The 25,741-nt window shown below is 46.3% G+C and overlaps 1 protein-coding gene across 3 annotated transcripts; it reads left to right on the top strand.

Annotated features, from left to right (window-relative positions):
- The first annotated feature begins 6,701 nt into the window (after positions 1–6,701).
- On the top strand, positions 6,702–25,419 carry PIGZ (phosphatidylinositol glycan anchor biosynthesis class Z). Of its 3 annotated transcripts, XM_082626227.1 has the most exons (5): positions 6,702–7,261; positions 17,309–17,551; positions 18,208–18,366; positions 21,120–21,328; positions 23,345–25,419. In XM_082626227.1, exons 4-5 carry the CDS (start codon positions 21,205–21,207, stop codon positions 24,910–24,912), a joined length of 1,692 nt encoding a protein of 563 aa, XP_082482353.1. In that variant the 5' UTR covers positions 6,702–7,261; positions 17,309–17,551; positions 18,208–18,366; positions 21,120–21,204; the 3' UTR covers positions 24,913–25,419. The 3 variants fall into 3 exon arrangements, with proteins under 3 accessions (XP_082482353.1, XP_082482354.1, XP_082482352.1); XM_082626228.1 differs by lacking the exon at positions 17,309–17,551; XM_082626226.1 differs by lacking the exon at positions 6,702–7,261 and having other exon boundaries at positions 17,011–17,551.
- The last annotated feature ends 322 nt before the right edge of the window (positions 25,420–25,741 follow it).

The raw sequence follows: 25,741 nt of genomic DNA, 5'->3' as shown, positions 1-25,741 counted from the left end.
AGTATTGTCTGAAGTCTGGGAGGGTTATGCCTCCTGCTTTGTTCTTTTTTCTTAGGATTGCTTTGGCAATTCTGGGTCTTTTTCAGTTCCATATAAATTTTAGGAGTATTTGTTTTAGTTCTATGAAAAATGCCATGAGTAATTTGATAGGGATCACATTAAATCTGTAAATTGCTTTGTGTAGTATGGCCATTTTGACAATATTGATTCCTCCAATCCAAGAGCATGGGTTATCTTTCTATTTCTTTGAATCACCTTCACTTTCCTTTATTAATGTTTTATAGTTCTCAGTATATAAGTCTTCTTGTCCTTGGTGAGATTTATTCCTAAGTATTTTATTTTTTTGCTGCAATTTTAAAAGGGATTGTTGGGGCTTCCCTGGTGGCACAGTGGTTGAGAGTCCGCCTGCCGATGCAGGGGACACGGGTTTGTGCCCCGGTCCAGGAAGATCCCACATACCACGGAGTGGCTAGGCCTGTGAGCCATGGCCGCTAAGCCTGTGCGTCCGGAGCCTGTGCTCCGCAACGGGGGAGGCCACAACAGTGAGAGGCCCGCGTACTGCAAAAAAAAAAAAAAAAAAAAAAAGGGATTGTTTGTTTTCAGTTCTTTTCTGATATTTCATTGTTAGTGTAAAGAAATGCAACCAACTTCTGTATGTTAATCTTGTATCCTGCTACTTTGCTGAATTTGTTTATCAGTTCTAGTAGTTTTTGTGTGGAGTGTTTATGGTTTTCTATATATAGTATCATGTCATCTGCATATAATGACAATTTTAACTCTTCCCTTCCAATTTGGATACATTTTATCTCTTTTTCATGTCTAATTGCTGTGGCTAGGACTTCCAATACTATGTTGAATAGAAGTGGTAAGAATGGTCATCCTTGTCTTGTTCCAGATCTTAGTAGGAAGGCTTTCAACTTTTCAACATTGAGCATTATATTGGCTGTGGGTTTGTCATAGATAGCTTTTATTATGTTGAGATATGTTCCTTCTATGCCCACTTTGGTAATAGTTTTTATCATAAATGGATGTTGAATTTTATCAAATGCTTTTTCTACATCTATTGAGATGATCATTTGATTTTTGTCATGTCTTTTGTTGATGTGGTGTATCACATTGATTGATTTGCATATGTTGAACCATCCTTGCAACCCTGGGCTGGATCCAACTTGGTCCTGGTGTATGATCTTTTTAAGTGTTGGTTTATGGTTTGCTAATGTTTTGTTGAGAATTTTTGCATTTATATTCATCAAAGATATTGACTTGTAATTTTCTTTTTTGCCGTGTCTTTGTCTGGTTTTGATATCAGGGTGATGGTGGCTTCACAGAATGTCTTTGGGAGTGTTCCCTCCTCTTCAGTCTTTTGGAAGAGTTTGAGAAGGATCAGTTTAAGTTCTTCTTTTTATGTTTGGTAGAATTCTCCTGTGAAGTCATCTGGTCCTGGACTTTTGTTTGTATGGATTTTTTTTTTATTACAGATTCTTAAATAGATTATTTTCTTCCATTAGTTTTTCTAACTAGCTGTTGTTTGTAAATGTGAAATCTGTAGTTTCTGAATATTAATTTTAAACCAGACGTCTTACTGCATTATTTTGCTATTTGTAATATTTTCTTTTTAATACATGTTTTTTTTAAAGGAGTTTTAGGTTCACAGCAAAATTGAATGGAAAATATAAAGAGTCCCCATATACCCCCTGCCCCTGCCCTTCCCCTGCCACATACACAAGCTTCCTCACCATCAATATCCTACATCAGAGTGGTACATTTATTACAAATGATGAACCAACATTGACATATTACCAACCAAAATCCATAGTTTACATTAGAGTTCACTCTCTGTGTTGCACATTCTATGGGTTTTAACAAGTGCATAATGGCATGTATCTATCATTATAGTATCATACAAAATAGTTGCCCTGGCCTAAAAATTCTGTACTCCATCTATTCATTCCTCCCCTGTTGTGAACCTCTGGTAACCACTGATGTTTATACTACTTCTATTGTTTTGCCTTTTCCAGAATATTATACAGTTGAGATCAGTATACAGTTGGCTACAGTATGTAGCCTGTTTAGATTGGCTTCTTTCACTTAGCAATATGCACTTAAGCTTCCTCTATGTCTTTTCATGGTTTGATGGCTCATTCTTTTTAGCACTGAATAATATTCCATTGTCTGCCTCTACCAGAGTTTATTTATCCATTCATCTACTGAAGGACATCTTGGTTGCTACAGAGTTTTGGCAATCACAAATCAAGCTGCTATAAACATTTGTGTGCAGTTTTTCATGTGGACATAGGTTTTCAACTCATTTATGTAAATACCAAGGAGCACAATGCTGGATTGTATGATAATAATATGTTTAGTTTTGTAAGGAACCACCAAACTGTCTTCCAGAGTAGCTGTACCCTTTTGCATTCCCATGAGCAACGAATGAGAGTTCCTGTTGTGCCACATCCTCACCAGCATTTGGTGTTTAATACATTTTGAGTCAAATCTTTTGGGTTTTCCAGGTATAAAATTATGCTATCTGGAAATAATAATTTTTCCTCCTCCTTTCTGAGTTCTATACTTCTATATTCTACTCTCGTCAAATCACATTGGCTACTACATACAGAAAAATGGATGTAGCTGTAAAATAACAGCTGTAAAAGTGGACAAATCTCTGTTGTTCCTGACTTTGAGTTGGGAGAGCTTCTCTCTACTAAGCACAATGCTGCCTTTCATACTGAGATAAATATATTTTACCATGTTAAGGAAGTATACACCTACTCCTATTTTATTAAGAGTGTTTACCAAGATTCAGTTGTTGAATTTTTCAGCCTTTATAGAGGTAATCATATGATTCTCTTTTGATCTATTAATATGGTAAATTATATTGATGGATTTCCTAATATTAAATGATTCTCATATTTCTGGAAGATAGCTTTTTTTAAATTACTTGAATTCTTCACACACAAAGAAACTTTCTTATTTGAACCCTTGTCTCTGAAAAAAAAGTTAAATGTGCAAATACAAAGAAGCTACTCATCAAGTGCTCCTGTTCCTTTAATAGATCCAAGTTGATTTATATATGAAAAACCCGGTTCCCTATGGCTGGAGAGGCACAGAAAATGGCCCAAAGGAAACCCCTCCCTGCCAATATAAATATGAAGCTTTGCTTAGCTTTAGGTCAGACAAGGGAGGTCCTTGCCTGAGGACCATCCCTGGGCCCAGGGAGCTATGAGGCCTGGAGCCCCATCTAGCCTTCAGGTGAATCACTCCCACCTCTTAGGGTCACCAGTCAATTCTGTTAATGATTTGAGAGCTGTTTCTCAACTTCTTTCACTATACTGGGGGCCCAAGGCCAGCACTTCTCATGAGGGAGTGAGGGAACAGGAAGCAAGGGACAAAGGTCAGTGTCATCTGGGCATGTTATGTCCTGTGAGTTTCTTGGGAAATGGCTTTCTGGGCTCAGCAAGGAAATTTGAACTCATGGAAAATGGGAGACCTTCACTTCTACAGAGCAAATCCCTGTGATCACCAGCCTACTGCTTCTCTGTGTCTCTGGCTCTGTCCTTAACTCTGATGCTGTCCTTCTAGCTCTCTCTTCCCAGCTTGGATGGGCCCTTGTCCCTAAGTCTCTGGCGGCGAGTCCAGCAGCCTAGGCCGTCCATGTCATAGATACAGCCCAGGCTTCCTAAAGGCTTCAACTGGTTAGTCCCTGCTTTGCTGAGACAGATCCAAAAGGAAACAGCCCAAGTCAGGCAGCACCATGAAACTCAGGCGGAACCATATGAAACTGTCAACAATCAGCTAGTTTTGACCTTCCAAAAACAGCTCTGTTACATGGTTCAAACACAAATGCTGCCTTTGAGACCGAAATAGTCACAGAACCAAATCTGTGGTGCCACCCAGTGGTCAGAGCAAGCAAATGGTGCTTGTTTCATTAATCATGACGGTGATGATAACAAAATAACATTTGTTATCTGAAATAACAGGTGGGAGTTCCCACTGCGCGCTGGGGGTTAGAGCTTTACACAAGTGATTATTTAATGCTATTGTGGTTTATGGTAATAATTACTTATTTTTATATACTACAAACAGCTCTTCTGAGGTAGGCAGTAGGTATTACTATCCCCATTTTATAGGTGAGAAAAATGAGGCTCAGGGGATTTAAGCAAGTGATGCAGGATCACACAGCTGAGGGAGGCAGACCTAGGTCACACGCTTCACATTCTGTGGTTTCCCTTCCCGTTTTAGGGAGAAGATGAGGCTTCCACGCTGGAAACTGAAATTCACAGCGGTCCCGGGCAAAGCTGATTCCGGTGCACACACCTGATGTCTGAGCACTTCGTGTCATACAGGAGCAGAAGATGTTAGTAGAACCATTAAGGTAGGCATTAAATCAATAGTTTTTAAAAATTATATTAAAAGAAGTCTATTAAAAATTTAAAAACTGTATAATTTTTTTAAAATTGGGACTTCCCTGGTGGCACAGTGGTTAAGAATCCGCCTGCCAATGCAGGGAACATGGGTTCGAGCCCTGGTCTGGGAAGATCCCACATGCCATGGAGCAACTAAGCCCGTAAGCCACAACTACTGAGCCTGCTCTCTAAAGCCCGCGAGCCACAACTACTAAGCCCGCGAGCCACAACTACTGAGCCTGCATGCCACAGCTACTGAAGCCCACGCACCTAGAGCCTGTGCTCCACAACAAGGGAAGCTACCGCAATGAGAAGCCCGCGCATGCAACAAAGAGTAGCCCCCGCTCACCACAACTAGAGAAAGCCTGCGCATAGCGACGAAGACCCAATGCAGCCAAAAATAATAAATAAATCAATAAAATTAATTTTTTAAAAAAAGAAAGAAAAATCACACAAAAAAATTGATGAAGTAATTGTCAGCTTAGTGAAGTTCACTCTGGAAAATTCTGTCCAAAAATTAATCAGGATTTGTGTAACTTGGATTAAGTGTTTTAATTCAAATCTTCCTTTGGGGTAAAAAGCATCCTTTAAATCAAATGGCCAAATACTCCCTCCCATGATGCCATGGCTGCTTCCTCCCATCCTTTGCCTGGGGGCCAAGAGAAGAAGCTGATTTGTTAGGCAGGCTGAGGAAATGGTAAAGCAGGCAGGATGCCCCCCACCACCAAGGCTCCTGAGCTGGTTGGGCACAGCGAATCAGGAGGGTATCACAATGGCCAAGCCATGGGATACTGGTCAGAGCCATCCTGGCCGCAGAGGGCCAGGACTATTTCAAGTGACTTACCTCCAAGACATTAGAGCTTTGCGGTTTTCTACAGACGACAGTGTCATTTTACAGATGGAGAAGCTGGAGCACAGACAAAGGAATCAGCCTGCCCAGGGTCACACATCTGTCTAGTTGGTGGCAGAGCCAGGTCATTACCCAGGTGCTTGCTGACTCCCCATCCCAGCTCCTTCTAGCCTCCGGATGAGACAGGAAACACTGTTGCTACAACTGACCTGTGACTTGTGAGCTAGAAAAACCACAGGAGGACCTGAGCCAGGACCTCAGCTGTTCTAGAGCCTGCACCACCTGAGAATTTTGTCCCGCTCCATGTGGGCCCAGGGCAGAGAGAGGAGGAACTGAAGACAGTTCCAGCACAGGCTCTGCACCTGTCTTTCAGTTTCCTAGAGTCTAGTCCTGATTTCAGATGTTGACAAGGAGGAGGAAGATGAACGAGCAGGGGGGACAAAGGAAGAGCAGGGGGGAGTGGAGGACTGGAGGACTGGAAGAAGGGGACCCTGACCAGAGAAGAGAAGGCCTCGGGGTTACATGGTTACACCTTCAGGCTTAGGAAGGGCTCTCATACCAGGCTGCTGCTTCTCATGTAAGCTTTGTATATCCATCTGAACTCTTTTAGCTGTGCCCATGTATTACTTTGATTAAAAAGTAGGCTAAAGCAGGAAAGAGTTCAATTAGACACAAGGAAACTGAAGGGTGACAAAGCCCTGCCCTGGCAAGTAGAGAGATGAAGATCCCAAGGGAGGGGCAGACAGCACCTTCCAGCTGGGCCAGAGTGGGGGAAATGAGCCCTTGTCTATACTGTATTCAGGACTTAAAACATCTGGTATTTACTGTATGTACATAATATCTCAGTAAAGTAGGTAGGGGCTGTTTTGTTGTTTTTTAATGTGAGGGCTGCTGTGCAGCATGAAAGGGAATACAGGTGGAGGGACTCTGCTTAAGACCTTCCAAAGAACATTTGGGCACAGAGGGCAGGAGTCACTCCTCTAGGCCAGGTCAGCCTCCCCCTGCAGGCTTAGTGAAACACTCCCGCGCTAGGGGGCAGTAGTCGCCGGCCACCACAATGAGCCCACAGCCCCGGGGAACCAGAGGGAGCCCAGAGGGAGCCCAGAGGGACCCGGGAGGCTACGAGCCCCCCAGTGGCGCACCGAGCTCCGTCATGGAGCCCGCGAGTGGGGGGTCGGTCACCCCACGGAGGGACCAGGAGCGGCGGGCTCGGCGGGCCTCGCGTCGGGGAAGGGAGCCTGGGCTCCCGGGCACACAGTGACCTCCTTCGGCCCTGGCTGTCGGGCAACCCTGGGCTAGTGACCTGTCCCCGACTTGTGGAATGCAGAGGGGGGAAGCGGCGCCCGCCGCTGCACTCTTTCCAGGGTGCAGTGCGCTGGGGCGGCTGCGGCTGCAGAGAAGGAGCTGCGTCCGGGTGAAACCGACCCTGCGTCTTCGGCACGGCTTCCCAAACCAGGCCCGCAGAGCCTGTCCTCCCTGACCTGCTCCACCAACGGAGCAGGTCATCTTAGCCGTAGCAAGCCCCACCCACAGAGAACTCAGAAATTTTCCTTTTGAATGACAAAGAAGTATGGCCTAGAAATGTTCTGCTTAATTGCCCTGCGTGCTAAAAAGGAGGCTCACCAGGCGTGGCTCGCCAAGGAGGAGGCTGCTAGGGGGAAGAGCTGGAAGGGGGGAGGGGAGAGACCAGCCGCTGCCCGGCGCGCCACGGCCCAAGGGCCACCGGGGACCCTCCATCGTCCCCCCCACCTCGCTGGAACCGCGAGGGACGCCTTGGGCGGCCCCGCCCGCCGGTGCGCTGGTCTCCCCCTCTCCTCCACACCTCCGCCCCGCCTGGCGCACTGCGTTGCTTGACTAATTCCCTGGACCGGACAGAGAGGCGGCCGCTCTGAGGACACGCCGCCCGGCTCCAGCCCTTTGGTCGGGCGGCTCCGGACCCACCCCCTGTGCGGGCTCTCGCGGGGCCGGAAGCCGCCAGCGGGTCAGGTGCAGCTCGGAGCAGCGCTCGGTGAGTCGCCCAAGCAGCTCGGGAAGAGTTGATGGGGGTCAAGGGGGAAGGAGGGAGGGTCAGGGAGGAAGGCGATTGTTTCCATTCTTACCTTTGCTAGCTGCCCAGAGACCAGCAGAAGCTAGACTCAGGAGGCAAGCAAGGGACCTTTGGCCTCTACATTTTCCGGGGCAACTTTCCTCAAACCGGGATCCGCCGGCTCTGAGCAATGACCGGCCCCAATCTAGGGGAGACAGGAAGCTCGCAGTTTTCTTGGGAAGGGGAAGGGAGGCTGTGGGTATCCTCCACTTTCGAGCGCTAGCTAGCTTTGGACCCAGACAGAGACCTAGACTTGAATCCTCTCCTACTACCGTGTTGTTGGGTGGTTCCGTAACTTTACTGAGCCTCACTTTCCCCGTCTATAAAATGGGAATATAATGCTACCTCCCAGGGTCCCTGTGAAGATGAAGCCAAAAGACGCTGCAAAGTGCTGAGCCCGAAACCTGTGAGCACAGGTCCGCATGTACCGGAGAAGAATCGCCACTTCCAGTCTCATGGGATGCCCTTTGGGCCTGTCCTCTCGAAGGGTGAGAGGATGGCCTCCCTGACCAGGAGTTACATGGGGGTACAGACAAGAGCCAAAGCCCTGTCACCAAGGCTGCTCCAGGCGACCCTGTGGCGCTCTGGTTGGTGGCTGTCCCGGCCTTTGCGTGGGATACACGATATGACAAGGACAGTTTTCCTTAAGGAGGACATCCCCCACCGTACCTTCTCCCCCGACGCCTTCACCTCAGGAAACTGGGAACCACTGTCGAAATCATTAACACCTGGAAACTCCCTGCTACAGAGCCTAGTTCCCATTTTCCAGGTGGGAACCGCGAGGTCACAGATGGTTAAATGATGTATGCTAGTTAATGGAGATACCTTACTCTCTTCCACTCTCCCTTATGTATGTTTAATGCCGTGTGTTGCATTCTCTGTTAATCAAAGGATAAACATGGGCCCGTTTGGGCAGCCAGACAAGGAGGCACCAGGGACAGACATTGCAATGCTTCCACGATGGGGCGCCCTGCAGGGTTTACTGCCGCGCTCTGGATGGAGGTGAGGATGAAGTGCAACACCAAACAGGAAAATGGACTCAGGGAAGCCACTCTCACTCTCTGCCCCTGGGATGGACCCCGGAGTTTGGAACAAGACCTTGCCCTTGAGGGACATGGTCCTCGTGCGTTTTGAGCCAGAGAAGACGCCTTTGGCTGCTGCGCAGGGGCCCCCTTCTCCAGCGCTTCCTCCCATGCAGTCCTTAAAACCTGCTCCGAATACTGACTGGATCCAGAGAAGGGACTGTACCTTGGGCCCGCCGCCCTTTCCCATAAAGCAATGACCCTGCAGTTTTGTCAGGAAGAAGTTTAAGTTTGAAGATAAAGACGTTCCTTGGAATGAGCCATATGCTATGACTGCCATTCTGGACCATGCTCATTCACAGTTGTGTCTCCAGGACACGATGCTACGCACACAGTGGGCAGCAGAGAAAGGTGGGCACCAAGAGCCAGCCCCGGCCCTCTGACTCAGTGAGAAAGACAAGTGTCTCTGCCCAACCTTCCGGTCCTCTCACTCCACTGATGGGATCTCTTCCCCACCTTCCTTCCCACCCACCCCAAACCGCGCCCGGCGTAGTGGTTTCTGCTTCTCTCTACCCCTGCCACTGAGATGGTCTCCCTTGCTGCCTGAGCTCTGACATCCCCCGCACGCGCGCACTGGATGCCCCTGTCTGTGGTCATCGTCAACCCCTCCCCTGCTCCACAGTCGAATCTCCACACCTGGCGCTATCCCTTTATGCCAAAGCCTCTTGCTCCCTCGTCCTTGCAGACACCGAGGATGTGGGACTTGCAGGATTTGGACCCCCGCTGGGCAGCTCAGTGAGCTTATAGGCGTAAATGCGCAGGCTTGCATAATGATTGGGTTTAGGTGAGTAGTTGCCATGCCCCATGTTGTTGGCTCCACCCCCCTAGAACACCCAGCGGGACCACTCCTCCAGCGTGGCCTCAGCCTGGGGAGCCAGACGCTGGTTGAGCAGCGGTGGTCTCCTTCTGAAGAGCTCCCACACTTGTTAAGCTCAATGCCCCACTACGTTGCCACCTCCTCCAGGGATCCCCGACTCTATCCTTGACCCTAGCCCCACAGTGGTCCCATGCAGGTGGGCTCAAGGCGCTGAGATGGATACGAATGGCCCCCAGAACTGAGGGTCCTCAGACAGTACAGAGAAGCAATCAGACGGTACCCGCTGTCAGTGCACAGTGCAGTGCAAGGCCTGGCACAGGGTGCTGCCAAAATGGGGTCAGGGAGAGCTTCTTGGGGGTCCAGGCAGTTTGTTTAATCCATCTTCACAACAGCCCTCAGGTAGGTTATACTCATTTTACAGATAAATTATACATTGGAGTTGAGAGATTAAGTGCTCTTTCACCATGACAGAGCAAGGATTTGAAACCGGGGCTACTCGATGCCAAAGCTTGTCTTAACCTCCATATTATAAGCATATCCCACAAAGGAAGCAATGTGAGCAAAGAATAGAGGAGGAAACTACAGGAAAATGTAATGTTTCTGGAGCACCAAGCTCTGTACACAAAGGGGTGAGAGTGGAGGCTGGAGAGGATGCTGGGGGCCTTGGAGAGCCATGGAAGTCACAGTCAGGAATGTGGACTTGGTCCTGAGGGTGATGAGGGGCTGACCCCCACCCCGAGGTTTTATACAGGAAAGAAATGCACTCTCTCTGGCTGCAGTTAGGAGGGTGGGTGCAGGTCGGGGGGAGGGAAAGCAGAGAGGGGACTGCCATGTACTCTAGATCTTGCTTCTAGATGTTTTTCTCATTATGCACACACAGAAAATGATTCCTTTTGTATGACACACTGGGGTAATAAAGGAGAGGGCTGCTTGCAGCTAGAAGCAACCAACCCAGGGGCCCCAGCCATCTAAAGTCCCTGCATAGCCACCCCTACGGCTGAGGAATCTCAGGCAACATGTACCCCGGTCACAGTGGACCTGGACTTAGGTAGTGACAGTGAGGGATGAAGAACAAGTGCTGGACTCAAAGGATGACTAGCAAGCAAAGTTAGTGTCACATAAAAGGTGTGAAGATGGGGCTTCCCTGGTGGCGCAGTGGTTAAGAATCCGCCTGCCAATGCAGGGTACACGGGTTGGAGCCCTGGTCCAGGAAGATCCCACATGCCGTGGAGCAACTAAGCCTGTGCGCCACAACTCCTGAAGCCTGCGCACCTAGAGCCTGTGCTCCACAACAAAAGAAGCCACCGCAATGAAGAGTAGCCTCTGCTCGCTGCAACTAGAGAAAGCCCGCGTGCAGCAACGAAGACCCAATGAAGGCTAAATAAATAAATTAATTAATTAATTAAATTTTTTTTAAAAAGGCATGAAGATGGCAGATGACCCCTGGGTCTCTGGACTGAATAACTGGATAAACTAGTTCCCTCACTGCTACAGAGAACATGAGGGTAGGGCTGGGTCATGGGGAAATGATGCGTTCTTTTCGGCTGCCCCGTGTTAGAGAGAGGTGCAGAAGCCCGACAGGAAGTAGATCAGGGTTCTGGAGTCAAACAGACAGGGTCCAACTCCTACGTTCATTAGCCTACTCGTTCAGTTACCTTGAGCAAAAAACTTGATCTCTCTAAACCTATTCTTTCACCTATAAGATAGGGATAAGAATAGAATTATAGGGTTGTGATGAGAGTAAAATGAGATAATGTACTGTGCCTGGGATGCAATAGGTATCTAAAAGTGGCAATTCTATTATTGTTTGTATTCATTATTATTATCAGTAAATCTGAAGCTCAGAAAAGAAACAATTTGTGATGTCGTCAAAAGGAAATTGAAACCATGAGAATAAATAAGATGACCCAAAGAGTGTGGATGATGAGAAGGGAGCACTGACATTTCAGGAGTGGACAGAGGAAGAGGCGTCTAAGAAGAAATGGTCAGAGAAGAAGGAGGAAAGCCATCAGTCAGAGCCTGGCGTCATGGCAGCCACACACATGACGCAGCTACACAGCTGATCCTCTGTCTCACTTCCTCCTTGCTAACAGAACCTGATGGTGTTAGGGTAAGCCCTCTCCTCTGGATGTCTGTGTGCCTCAAAGGAGGCAGCCCACAGCCCCAGCTCCCCTGCACTGGAAGGTGGATTCTTTACCGCTGGACCACCAGGGAAGTCCCAAGTCTTTAAGCCAGTTTGAGTTTATTTTTGTGTATGGTGTGAGGGTTTGTTCTAACTTCATTGACTTACATGAGGCTGTCCCAACTTTCCCAACACCACTTGCTGAAGAGACTGTCTTTTCTCCATTGTATATTCTTGCCTCCTTTTTTGATGGTTAATTGACCACAGGTGTTGGGTTTACTTCTGGGCTCTATTCTGTTCCATTGATCTATATGTCTGTTTTTGTGCCGATACCATGCTGTGTTCACTATTGCAGCTTTGTAGTATTCTCTGAAGTCTTGGAGGGTTATGCCTCCAGTTTTGTTCTTTCTCCTCAGGATTGCTGTGGCAATTCTGGGTCTTTTGTGCTTCCATATAAATTTTAGGATTATTTGTTCTGGTTCTGTGAAAAATGTCATGGGTATTTTGATAGGGATCACATTAAATCTGTGGATTGCTTTGGGTATTGTAGAACATGGCTATTTCTTGTGTCAACCTAATATATATATATATATATATATATATATATATATATATATATATATATATATATATATATATATATATATATATATAATTGTATGTGCATTGTTAAGTGTGGGATCATTTTTAATCACATTATTGGCTCCAGGGATTTTTTTCTTTTGGGGGAGGTAGTGTGTAATCATGTGAATTCATGCTGAAAACCTATATGAGAGTAGGCTCATGGATACAGACTCTCAGGGGAGATTGCCCTACCCCAATTCAATTAGCATCAGGATCCAAGAAAGGCAGTTTCCCTGAGAACTTGGACCCCAGAAAAACTTTAGATGTTGGAATTATCAGATCTAGCATATCATATAAGTACACTTAATATAATATAGTAAATAAAAGAGAGCCTTGGGCTTCCCTGGTGGTGCAGTGGTTGAGAGTCCGCCTGCCGATGCAGGGAACATGGGTTCGTGCTCCGGTCCAGGAAGATCCCACATGCTGCAGAGCGGCTAGGCCTGTGAGCCATGGCCACTGAACCTGTGCATCTGGAGCCTGTGCTCTGCAATGGGAGAGGCCACAACAGTGAGAGGCCCATGTACCGCAAAAAAAAAAAAAAAAAAAAAAAAAGAGAGAGAGCCTTGAAAATATGACAAAAGAGGAAGCAGATGTAGAAAAAAATCAAACAACTCCTAGAAATGAAAAATTGAAATTTAAAATTCAATAGATAGGTTTAACAGCTGATTAGATACAGCTGAAAGGATGATTAGGGACATGGAAGATAGAGGAGAGGCAGAGAGATGGAAAATATAAAATAGAAGTTTAAAAGACATGGAAGATAGACCAAGAAGATGTATCATACACTCAGTCATAATTCTAGAGAGAGTAAAGATGAGGGAAGAGGCAATACTTGAAAATAAAATGGAGGATTGCTTTCTATAGATGACAACAGACCCTAATCCACAGTCAAGGAGCCAAAGAAATTCCAACTATGATTAAAGAAAAATGCACACTCAGAATCATCATAGTAAAACCATAGCACATACTATATTAAATATTAAAACATTAGATAATGTACTGCATTTTATAACATAATAGAAATCAAGTATAACTTCCAAAGTGTTAGAGAAAAAGGAATGAAGAAAATAAAAACCAATCCAAAAGAAGGCAAGAAAGGAGAGAGAAAAGATAGAAAAGCATGAAAAAAGAAAACACAGTATAAGATGGAAGAAATAAATATATCAATAATTGCACTAAATTTAAATATTTTGAAATAAAGCTGCATTTTAAAGACAAACATCAGACTGGGTAAACAAAATCCAGCTATTTGTTCTTTGCAAGAGACATATGAAAGTATAAGTGTACAGAAAGTTTGAAAGTAAAAGGGTGGAAAATGATGTACTAGGTAAATACTAAATAACAGAAAAGTCATATAGCTATAGGAGACAAAATATTTTAAGGGAAAAAACTTATTAGAGATAAAAAGATAACTGTATAAGGATAAAATATTCAATTTTCCAATACGGTATAACAATTTAAAAAAATAATGATATAGCTTCAAAAATGAGCTGAAATGACAAAATTACATGGAAAATTAGTCAAGACCACTATCTCATGAGCTATTTCAACACACATTTCTTTGATTTTCTGTGAATAAGCAGTAGAAAATCATAAAGGACATAAAAGATTTGAGGAACACAATTAACAAGCATGATCTAATGAGCATATATAGAACTCTATATCCAATAACTATCCAATATATGGTATTTTCAAGCATCCGTGGAATATCTACAAAACTGGACCATTAAAAATTCAATGCTGGGGGTGAGGGCATGAATAGTCAGAGCACAGAAGTTTTCTGGGCAGTGAAAATACTCTGTATAATACTATAATGGTGGATACATGTCATTAAACATTTGTCCAAACCCATAGAATGTACAACACCAAGAGTAAACAGTAAGGGAAATGGTAGACTTTGGGTGACAATGATGTGTAGATGTAGGTTCATCAGTTGTAATAACTGTACCACTCTGGCAAGGGATATTGATAATGGGAGAGGCTATGCATGTGTAGGGGTTGAGTGTATGTGGGAAACCTGTATACCTTCTTCTCAATTTTGCAGTGAACCTAAAACTGCTATAAAAAATAGTCTTTTTTAAAATTTTATTTATTTATTTATTTATTTATTTATTTATGGCTGTGTTGAGTCTTCGTTGCTGTGCGCAGGCTTTCTCTAGTTGCAGCGAGCCGGGGCTACTCTTCATTGCAGTGCACGGGCTTCTCATTGTGATAGCTTCTCTTGTTGCGGAGCACGGGCTCTAGTAGTTGCAGCCTGCGGGCTCAGTAGTTGTGGAACACAGACTTAGTTGCTCCATGGCATGTGGGATCTTCACGGACCAGGGATCGAACCCATATCCCCTGCATTGGCAGGTGGATTCTTAACCACTGCACCACCAGGGAAGTCCAAAAAAGAAAGTCTTAATCAAAAAATCAACTGCTTCAGCCATAAAGCATTAGTCAAGGAAGAAATTACAATGGAATTAGAAAATATTTAGAAACAAAGAGCTGATGAAAATATTACATAACAAAACCTGTGGGATGCAGTTAATATAGTATTTAGAGAAATATATAACCTTAAATATTTCTCATAGAAAAGCTCAAAAATTAATAAGCTCAAAAGTTAAAGTCTCCAAATTAATGAGCTAAGTGTCCAATCAAAATAACACCCAAAAAAGTAAAAGGAAGAAAAAAAACTATAGATAAGAAAAAATTTTTTAAAGAAGATGAACAAAGCCAGAGGTTGATTTTTTAAAAATATTCATAAAATTGACAAAATTCTGGTGACAATGATCAAGAAATAAAAAGAAGGCACAAGTAACCAATATTAGGAATAGAAATGAGTTAAGAATACAAGCCACAAACTAGAAAACGATATTTGTCATGCAATAAATATAAAGACTATATAAAGAATTCCTATACGGAGTAAGAAAAAGATAGACAGCCAGTGGTTCAAAAGGAATTCCACAGAAGAAACATTTCACAAATTTTTGAAAAGGTGTTCAGGAATTCCCGGGCAGTCCAGTGGTTAGGACTCTGTGCTTCCACTGCAGGGGGCACAGGTTCGATCCCTGGTCAGGGAACTAAGATCCCGCATGCCTCGAGGCGCAGCCAAAAAAGAAAAAGGAAAGGTGTTTAACCATATTAATAATCAAGGAAATGCGTGTTAATACCTATGAGATTCACAAAATCAAAACGTCAGACAATACCAAGTATAAATGAGCATATGAAACAGGGGCACTACACTATCTGCTAGCTGGTAGCAACCTTTGGAAAACAGTTGGCCTTATTTGAAGTTAAAAGTGTGCATACCCATATGGATCTTTTGCCTAAAACACCTTTTTTCTTAATCTTACTGAAAATATCTTTATTTCTGAATTCTTTCTTCCTTTAACTACAACATTGATTTCTTCATTTTAATTTTAAATACATCCTTCTTATTCTCTTGATAATGGGATTTGACTTTCTCTTTTTTAATGGGAATTTATTCCCTCACCCAGCTTATATTAAACATTTTAGTATCAAGATCCCATTAAAAATTTATTGAGGACACCAAAGAGCTTTTGTTTATGTGAGCTGTAGCTATTGCTATTTACCATATTAGAAATTAAAACTGAGAAATTTTTTTTAAAAAAATGAAAAACTATGCATACTCTATGACTCAGGAATTCCATTTCTAGATATGTACTTCAGAGAACTCTTGAATACAAATGTTTATAGCAGCATTATTACGAATAAAAAAGAAAAATCTTGTAACCCCCTGGAGGTAACCTAGCTGATAAACAACAGTAGAAGGGTAAGTAAATAAGCTTCAGTCTATTCACCCAAGGGAATACCATATAGCAATGAAAGGAATTGCAGCGACAGAGAACAATAGGGTGAATACCATTATCAGAACATTGGGGAAAAAAAGCAAATCATCAGTGAGTTACATAAAGAATTATCCCATTGATCTAAAATTCAAACAGTTACAAACACTGAATTATTTAGGGTGTGTTGGTCAGTTTTTTGTGTCAGTTTGTCTAGGCTAGAGTTCCCAGTTATTCAGTCAAACACTAATCTAAGTGTTGCTGTGAAGGTATTTTATAGATACATGAAAGTCCATCATCAGCTGATTTTAGGTAAGGGGGATTATTCTAATAATAATCTGTATGGACCTGTTGCAATCAGTTGAAAGGCCTTCAGAGCAGAGTCAAGGCTTTCCTGAATAAGAAGAAACTCCCACTGTGGACTGCAGCTTCAGCTCCTGCCCAGAAGTTGCAGCCTGCCCTTCCCCGTGGCCTACCCTGCAGATTTTGGACTTACCTAGCCAGCCCCACAAATGCATAAGCCAATTCCTTGCAATAAATCTTCTTAATATAGGTCTCCTACTGATTCTCTTTCTCTGACTGACAGGTTTTGGTACTGGAGGTGGTTCTAGAGGAAGAGAATCTTAAGGATGAGTTTCCTGAATAGGTCCTGGATTTGCTGGAACTGTTTCTGTAGTCTGATTAGATTTAAAGGCACAAATGACTCTATTTCAAGTGGTAAAGGGGGTACTGGTAGTCCATGGAGTGATGATATTAGAGAAATGAAAAATATCGCCATTGGATACTCCAGGCAAGGGTTTGGATGACCTTTGAACTTTTTTTTTTTTTTTTTTTGGCGATGCCACGAGATTTGTGGGATCTTAGTTCCCCGACCAGGGATTGAACCTAGGCCCTCAGCAGTGAATGCGCCGAGTCCTAACCATTGGACCACCAGGGGAATTTCCTGGGTGACCTTCGAACATTTTAGTCAAACTAAATAGTATAATGAGATTGGCTGGTGATTCCTAACTGTGCTGGACAAATTAGGAAAAGAGAAGGATAAGCTCAAGGCTTTAAATTCCCAGCTCAAGATTCTCATAAAATGACCCAAACGCTGGCAGAAAAACAAACCCCATATCTCACTCTGTGAGTGGCTGAATTATAATGCAAATTGAATTCCCAGTCTCGATGGTATCTACTGTTAAAGTGAGGGCACTGATTGCGAAGAGATGGGATACTGAAAGTTGGAATGAGGACACGTGGGAAGACCCTGAGAGAGATGGGGACGTTGAGTCCCTCAATTCTGGTGAGACTTTTCGAGCAGTAGAAGCAGACTTTCCACTGGCATCTGAGGGGATTAACCCTGCATTGGAAACTGTAATGGCCTCCCCAAAGCAGCTGCTTTGCAAGACAGTGCTGTTTCTCCTCAGGACCCACTCCCACCACTCCCTTTGCTTCTGACCTACCATTAGACTCAAGTCCCAGCATGTCCCTAAAGGTGAAGTATAAAGCAGGAAGAGGTGTGCTATTCACCAAAAGACTGCATGATTTTCCCAGTTTATACAGACAAAGCCAGGGAATATGAGATTGGAATGTTAGCGTGGGGTACTTCTGTAAGACCTGCGCGTCAGCCCCAGGAAGCTGCAGAGGACACTTGTCTCACCACAACACAGAGGAATACATACAAAGTGGGAGAGACTATCAATACCAGCAAAGGAGTGATGTCCCTCTCACCCCTACAGCCTCATCCCTCCCACCAAGCCTGGCAGAGAAGAGAAGGGCCAAGACTCACCTTTATCGGTACTTTTCTTAGTTCCTCTGATCAGACCAGCGTGTCATGCACCCAACCCTGAACCAATTAGTGTGGCCAGTGGGATGGGAAATGTTATTTGGCTTAAACAATTCAGGGTCTATACCTGGGTTAGGGATGGGATCAAATCCCAAGCCACATAGCTGAAAATAGGTGATGGGGGTGAGGAGTACAGTTCTGAGTGGGAATTCTGACTACAATTAACTGGAAAGGGGGAATAGATGGTGGGCACCAAACAGGATGAATTTCCTCTGTTGCTGCAGAAGGAAAATAGTACAGACTCAGGACCCAGGCTTGCTGTGTACCTACTCACACCAGGGCAGGGCAGGCTGGGTTTCTGTGTTCCCTATCAGTGTAATGGATGTGGTGTTTTAATCTAATCATGTAGTAAAAGTTCCATACTTGAAAAAAAAAGTTCCATACTTGAGAAAAGCTTCAAACACATGCATAAATGTATCTTGACAATTGGACTATACCAAATCCTGTTTATTATCGTAGTCAGTAAAAGTGCTGGTTTTGAGGATCTCCTAGTGTTGGAGGAGGTCATAGAGAGCATGTGACCCACGAGCTGGACCCCAACAACTGGAGGCCTCTCACCCCCTCCCCATCCTTGGAATGTGTGCTCTGCTTGTCTTCCTCATGCTAGAAGCTGCCCAAGGACACAGCTTTGAGATAGTCATGTGGTGCTGAGACCATCTGGACGTTGTACATGATGGAGCCCAGTTCAGTCCTCTGTATAAACTTCAAGATTCTGGCAGGTGGGTGTGGAGATCTGTTCATCTTGCGGCCACCCAAGACAAGCTTGGTAAGTAGGTTCTCTTGCTTCTTAAACCTGCCACCTACCAATCTGCAGTGGTTTGCCTCTTTCTTCAGTCTCCCCCTGCCCTTCACCTATGGGGTCAGTTTCAGAAGCTCCCAAGGAAGTTGCAAACTAACACCATGGAGCAGCATGGATTATTATTTGTGCCTCAACTAAAAGTAGTAATAGCTTTTAGCTTTGGTCACTTATACATGCAAACTCTGTATACTAAGTGCCCTCCACGCATCAGCTCTTAAATCTCCCTCAACCCTGTGAGCTTGATATTATTATCTGACTTTCCTGATAAGGAATCTGAGGTTTAGGGATATAGGCAGCTTGTCCAAGGTAACACAGCTACTAATGGCAGAGTTGGAATCTGAACCAGGTCTACAGGACCGCAAAGTTTGTCCTGTATGATGGGTATCGTGCTTTGCCCCTACCCCTATCTCCACCCCACACCCATGCCCTGTCCTGCAGTATCATATTGGCTATTAATGAAAAAAAAATTCTGATTCAACCTTTGCTTCCCAGTGCTAAGTTTGGCCTCATCTTCTATCTGAAAACTCTAAAAGTCAGGATATTCACTGGCTCTGGAAAAATAGTCTGCACAATTCAGCTGCAAAGTTTGAGCAGAGGCTACAAAACTTATCTTTTAAGCTCTGTGAGGTTTTAGTATCAGGAAGCTCCTTGCCAGCTTCTGTCAGATTCCTGTTCTGTTGCTTCACTTTGTCATGTCTCCTCTGTTATGACTTGATGTCATACCTAAGAACAATAGCTGTTTACGGTCAAGCTTTAAAATATCAAACTCAGGGCCTCCCTGGTGGCGCAGTGGTTGAGAGTCCGCCTGCCGATGCAGGGGATACGGGTTCGTGCCCCGGTCTGGGAGGATCCCATATGCCGCGGAGCGGCTGGGCCCGTGAGCCATGGCCGCTGGGCCTGCGCATCCGGAGCCTGTGCTCCGCAACGGGAGAGGCCACAACAGTGAGAGGCCCGCATACCGCAAAAAAAAAAGAAAAAAAAAAAATCAAACTCAGGAAGTCAGGGAACCATATGTATTTCTGGAGGAGTAACAAACACGTTGTCAGACTTTTTTTTCTATGCACCCATGATAATACACTGGTGTTGATAAAAAGGTCCATCATGCCGTGGACTCAGATTCCCACTGATCTTTGAGTCAAGGGAGTGAGAACCTAGGGCCTCCCTGGTGGCGCAGTGGTTGAGAGTCCACCTGCCGGTGCAGGGGATACGGGTTCGTGCCCCGGTCTGGGAGGATCCCATATGCCGCGGAGCGGCTGGGCCCGTGAGCCATGGCCGCTGGGCCTGCGCATCCGGAGCCTGTGCTCCGCAACGGGAGAGGCCACAACAGTGAGAGGCCCGCATACCGCAAAAAAAAAAGAAAAAAAAAAAAATCAAACTCAGGAAGTCAGGGAACCATATGTATTTCTGGAGGAGTAACAAACACGTTGTCAGACTTTTTTTTCTATGCACCCATGATAATACACTGGTGTTGATAAAAAGGTCCATCATGCCGTGGACTCAGATTCCCACTGATCTTTGAGTCAAGGGAGTGAGAACCTAGGGCCTCCCTGGTGGCACAGTGGTTGAGAGTCCACCTGCCGGTGCAGGGGATACGGGTTTGTGCCCCGGTCTGGGAGGATCCCATATGCCGCGGAGCGGCTGGGCCCGTGAGCCATGGCCGCTGGGCCTGCGCGTCCGGAGCCTGTGCTCCGCGGCGGGAGAGGCCACAGCGGTGAGGGGCCCGCATACCGCAAAAAAAAAAAAAAAAAAAAAAAAGGGAGTGAGAACCTCCACCAAGAGTAGTCTGTTTGGGCTGCTTTAACAAGATACCACAGACTGGGTGGCTTTTAAACAACATAACTTTATTTCTCACAGTTCTGGAGGCCAGAAGTCTGAGATCAGGGTGCCAGCATAATGAAGAAGGCCTTCTTCCTGGTTCATAGCCAGCAACTTCTGTGTCCTCACATGGTGGAAGAGGTGAGGGAGCTCTTTTATAAATGGGTGGTGTCTCTTTTATAAGAACACTAATCCCATTCATGAGGGCTCCACCCTCATGACCTAAGCAGCTCCCAAAGGCCCCACCTCCTGATACCATTAGAATTTCAGAATTAGAATTTCAACATATAAATTTGGGGAGGGGGTGGGCACAAACATTCAAACCACAGCAGTGTTTCCATCACCTTCCAAAAGGTAGGATCCAGGATGTGTAAAAGTTGGAGGGAGTGACTGAAGACCATGGGGTGGAATGTAGTTCGTTTTTGCAAAGAAATGGATGGAATCCATTGAGGTTCCTAAGTTTTCAGAAGTGTAAGAGCCAGGCTGCCATGCTTGCTTGTGAATAAGAGCTGATGAATAGGATGGGGCTGTGAGACCCAGATTTGGAAGTTACCCTAATCCTACTTGCAAATGTCATATTTAGACACTTAGCAAAATGTCATATTAGGAAAAATATTTAGCAAATGCCATATACAGACACTTAGCAAATATGGTTAGCAAGTAACCAGGTTACTCAACAGAGGCCTCAGTTTCCCCATCTGTAAAATGGGGATAATACGACTCACTGCCCCAGACTGTGGAAAGGATTAATTGAGATATGGATGTAAAGTTCCTGGCATTTAGCAGGTACTTAGTAAATAGCAGCTATTATTATTAACATTCTTATTGTGTGTAGACCCATATTGAGTTTGTTCAGACAATTGAACATATAATTTATAATAACTAACAAATGTTATGCTCCTCAGATGCAGGTCTGTGGAACCAGAATAGCATCTGTAGCAGCTGAAGTCATCCTAGGCTCTTGGCCCTGTGTCCTGGCAGCAATTTGATATGAAGATGGCAGCCAGGGTGCTGTGGGGCAGCCTCAGCCTGCTCCGCCTGGTGTGGTGTCTCCTTCCGCAGACAGGCTACGTGCACCCAGATGAGTTCTTCCAGTCTCCTGAGGTCATGGCAGGTAAAGCTCCCCATGTGTGGTTACGATAAGCTGCAGCAAAGTCTGGTCAAGGAGCTGATTGGCTATTTAGTGCGGAGGGAGAAAAATGTCTGTGCAGATGAGCAGTAAATCCACAAGCCTCTTTGGCATAAGAATTTGGGAGTGGGGACTTCGCATCTGCTTCCTGAGTGGTGACATTGACCTTCTAAATGATACCGATGAAATGCCAGCCTCTTTGACATCTTCCTGCTTATAACAACAGTACAGGTCATTCAGAACAAAAGCTATTTTGGGCTTCTCAGTGGAAGGATTTTAGAGTTGGGCTTCCCCAGTGATTGGGGAAACTTACACAGGGCTGTGACATAAAATAATAATGAAACTTTTCTTCTGTAGGTTCATGTGATGGCTGAGGGAACCCAGACCTAGAATGCTCACTTGTTAGAACTTAACTTCTAGGTGGTATAGGACACATCATGAAGATGGTTGCTGGAAACCTTGAGGCCTTTCAGATGCTGTGGTCACAAGGCTTCCTCCTCATGGTTCAAGATGGCTGCTTGTGCTCCAGGCATCAGGTCTGACACCAAGTCTTTCCCGCCACCAGAGAAGAGCTAGGCATGCCTACTTTCTTTAAGGGCATATTTTGAAAGTCACATACTTTTTGCCCATTCCATCCCATTGGTCAGAATGTATCATGTGACCACACGTACCTGCAAACGGAAGCTAAAAAATATAGTGTTTATATCTGACCAAATGCCCAGCTAAAGAGAGTAAGGATGAAGGAAGGAATGGATATTGATTGGGGAGATATCAGCTATCTCTGCCACAGGGCTCAACAGGTGGATTTGTTTTTAAAGTTGAAAGGTCCAGTTTATTTTTCCACAACACCCCCCCCCCGTTTTTTTATAACCTGAGCCAGTAAAAAGCAGCCAGATTGATCTGATCCGAGGTTTTCTGTTTCCCTTTCACCTTCTGACAGAGAGAAAAAAAAACTGCCAAAAGGCCAGAAGAATAAGGAGAAGCAAACAGCCTTAGACAACCAGCAGTGTTATCAAGTGTGAGATGTTGTAGAGCTTGGAGCTAAGATGCAGAAATTAAGAGTTCATTTTCCTCACCCCCACCCCTCAGAGCTCTGGGACAGTGGGGCACAGAGTCACAGACTAGCCCCAGGCCGCAAGTAATTTTAAGTACATGAGTATGTTCTTAATTTTAAACATTAAGAATCATAGACAAAACCAGTCGCTTTTGACCATAACCACAGTTGCTCATTCCCTTCCCCCATTCTCACACTGGCTCTCCTGGGTAACAGTCATAATCACGGAGATGCGTTTTTGACTCTGACTTTGGAGACTTTAGAACTCAAGGAGAGGAATGGGACCTCCCCCTGCTCCTCCTCATACATCCTGTCCAGGACACACTGTTACCTCACTTCCCAGGTGTGGGCTGCGTGACAAACCATCACAGACCTAGCAGCTTAAAACTGGCAGCTCACAGTTCTGTAAATCAGAAGTCCAGCCTGGGCTTTCTGCTCAGGGTATCATAAGGTATGGGCTGGGCTGAGTTCTCATCTGGAAGCTCTGGGAGAAAATCTGCTTCCAAGATGATTCTTGCTGTTGAACAAATTTAGTTCATTGAGGCTATGGAACTAAAGTCCCATTTCCTTGCTTGCTGTAAGCCAAGGGCTGCTCTCAGCTCCCAGAGTCCACCCACATTCCTTGCCAACTGCCCCTTCCGCCTTTAAACCAGCAAATCCTTCTCACCTCTGATGTCCTCTTCTGCCACCAGCTGGAGAAAACTCTCTGATTTAAAGGGCTCATGTGATTTTTGTCACACGCATCTGGGTGATCTCTGTATCTTAGGGTCAGCTGACCCCTGTGACGTAACCTAATTACAGGAGTGAACTCTGTCATCTTCCCAGTCCCAGGGATTATGGCCGGCATGTACACCACGGGGCTGGAGAATCTTGGGGGCCATCCTAGGATTTTGTCCGTCATATCCTCTGCACTGGGACCTGGCTCACCTTTCCTTCTCTCTCTGCAGAGGACGTCCTGGGCATAAAGGGCGCGCGGCCCTGGGAGTTTCACCCGAGCAGCCCCTGCCGTACAGTGGTCTTCCCACTGCTGACCTCTGGCTCTGCCTTCTGGCTGCTCAGGCTCTGGGAAGAGTGGGGGCCAAGGCCTGGCCCTGTGAGCGGCTATGCGCTGCTGGTCGGGCCCCGCCTCCTCCTCGCTTCCCTCTCCTTTGCCCTGGACTTGGCCGTGTACCACCTAGCCCCATGCTGGGGGGCGGAGCGCTGGAACGCCCTGGTCCTGCTGTCTGGTTCCTACGTCACCTTGGTCTTCTACACAAGGACCTTCTCCAATGCCATTGAGGGGCTGCTCTTTGCGTGGCTGCTGGTACTGGTATCCCCACGTGTAGCTGGGAGCTGCACTCCCAAGAAGCCTGCTCCAGGCCCGTCGTGGCACAGTTGGCTTCTTGGGGGTGTCATGGCTGCTGGCTTCTTCAACCGGCCCACCTTTCTGGCCTTTGCCCTGGTCCCCCTCTTCCTCTGGGGTATTTATGGAGCCACAAACCCCAGCTTCAAGTCGCTGACCAAGGAAGCCCTGGTGCTGCTCCCAGGGGCGACCCTCACAGCAGTGGGGTTTGTGGCTGTGGACAGCTGCTATTTCTCCAGTCCATCTAGATCCAGTACCCTTGTCCTTACACCTGCCAACTTCTTGTACTACAACCTGGATCCCGTAAACCTGGCGAGGCATGGCACACACATGCGGCTCACTCACCTGGCCATCAATGGCTTCCTGCTCTTTGGGGCGCTGCACGCCCACGCCCTGCAGGCTGCGTGGCAACAGCTGCAAGCCTGCCTCCAGGCCTTCACACAGCCGGGCTTCCCGAGGGCACTGGCTGCCCGGGGCCTGCGGTCCAGCCCCAGGTCTCACCTCCTGTTCCTCTACTTCATGCCCCTGGCCCTGCTGTCTGCCTTTAGCCACCAGGAGGCTCGGTTCCTAATCCCCCTCCTGGTCCCCCTCGTCCTGCTTTGTAGTCTACAGACCCAACTGGCACCCTGCAAGTGCACCCTGGTCCTTTTCAATGCCCTGGGTGCCCTCTTCTTCGGCTGCCTGCACCAGGGGGGCCTAGTGCCTGGCCTGGGGCACCTGGAGCAGGTGGTTCGTTCTCCTGCACTCCCGCGTGTACCCACCCACTACACACTCCTCTTCACCCACACCTACATGCCCCCCCGGCACCTCCTGCACCTCCCGGGCCTGGGCTCGCCCGTGGAGGTGGTGGACATGGGCGGGGCTGAGGACCAGCTCCTGTGCCAAGCCCTCAGCAACCTCACCAGACAACCAGCCTGCCACGTGGCTGGTGGGCCGTGGCTCTGCCGCCTTTTTGTGGTGACCCCTGGCACCACCAGGTCTGCCATGAAGAAGTGCAGCTTCCCCCTCAAGAGTGAGACACTCATCTTTCCCCACTTGACTCTGGAGGACCCACCGGCCCTGTCCTCCCTGCTGAGTGGGGCTTGGAGGTACCATCTCAGCCTTCACATCCTGGAGCTGGGGGAGAAGCCTGACAATATGACAGAAAAGCCCCTGCCCAAGACTCAGCCATAGGTGAAGGCGCTGCTCCACCTTCTAGGCAGAGAGCTGGGCTGGGACAGAGCCCTGACTCTCTTGCTTCCCTTTCCCTTCCAGAATCCCCACCTCTCCTGTGCACAGCCTTTGACGGCTCCACTTTCTGGGTAAACTGATGCCCATCTTCCCTCAAAAACCAAAGATCTGACCAGTCTCAGTCCTGATGCCAAGGTCCCCAAAGAACCTGGTGTAAAATCAATGACGCAAAATGCCTGTTCCTGCCCTGTTCCTTCCAGCCACTGTGATGTTTTAAACATATGAACAGCGCCTGACTGTGAAAGGAGACAACAATCTCCTAATGACTTTCCTGAATGACTCCCCCGAAACCTTCCAGGATGCCTTACCTCTTGCTGTCATGACAACCCTTTGGCTTCCTAGATACCTGGAAGGAGGCAGTGTAGTGATGTAGAAAGAGCAGGTAACTCATATTCAGAGGAGTTAGTTCTCGTCCCTGGTCTGCTACACACTGACTACGTACTCTTAAGAAAGCCCGTTCCCCTCACCCAGCCTCAGTTTTCCAATCTGTACAATGGATCAGAAGGTCTCTGTGGTGTCTGCCAGCTAACACTGTGTTGTTCCTGGGTCTGCAGCACGTGTTCCCTGGTCGGACAGGCACGTCTCTCCCAAAGCTCTGTAAGCATAGCAGTGGGTGTGGCGTATGTAATGGCACTTCAGGGCCCACCGTCTCAGGGCTTGGTTATTACCCAAAAAAAGTAGTTCTGGAACTTTTCTCCCCGCTCACTCTCTTACTCCTGTCCCTGAGAGAGCTGATGGAACGTTTCTGCATCTCACCCTTGAGGGATCAAGG

Source organism: Mesoplodon mirus, assembly GCF_964341445.2.
Source record: "Mesoplodon mirus genome assembly, chromosome: 6".
Lineage (NCBI taxonomy): Eukaryota > Metazoa > Chordata > Mammalia > Artiodactyla > Ziphiidae > Mesoplodon > Mesoplodon mirus.
The sequence above is the reverse complement of the archived record's forward strand: the minus strand, read 5'-3'. Positions and strand labels throughout refer to the sequence as shown.

Coding starts and splice junctions, on each gene's coding strand:
- PIGZ (XM_082626228.1), top strand. CDS start 21,205: ATGAAGATGGCAGCCAGGGTGCTGTGGGGCAGCCTCAGCCTGCTCCGC. Junction 21,329..23,344: donor GTCTCCTGAGGTCATGGCAG/GTAAAGCTCCCC, acceptor CTCTCTCTGCAG/AGGACGTCCTGGGCATAAAG.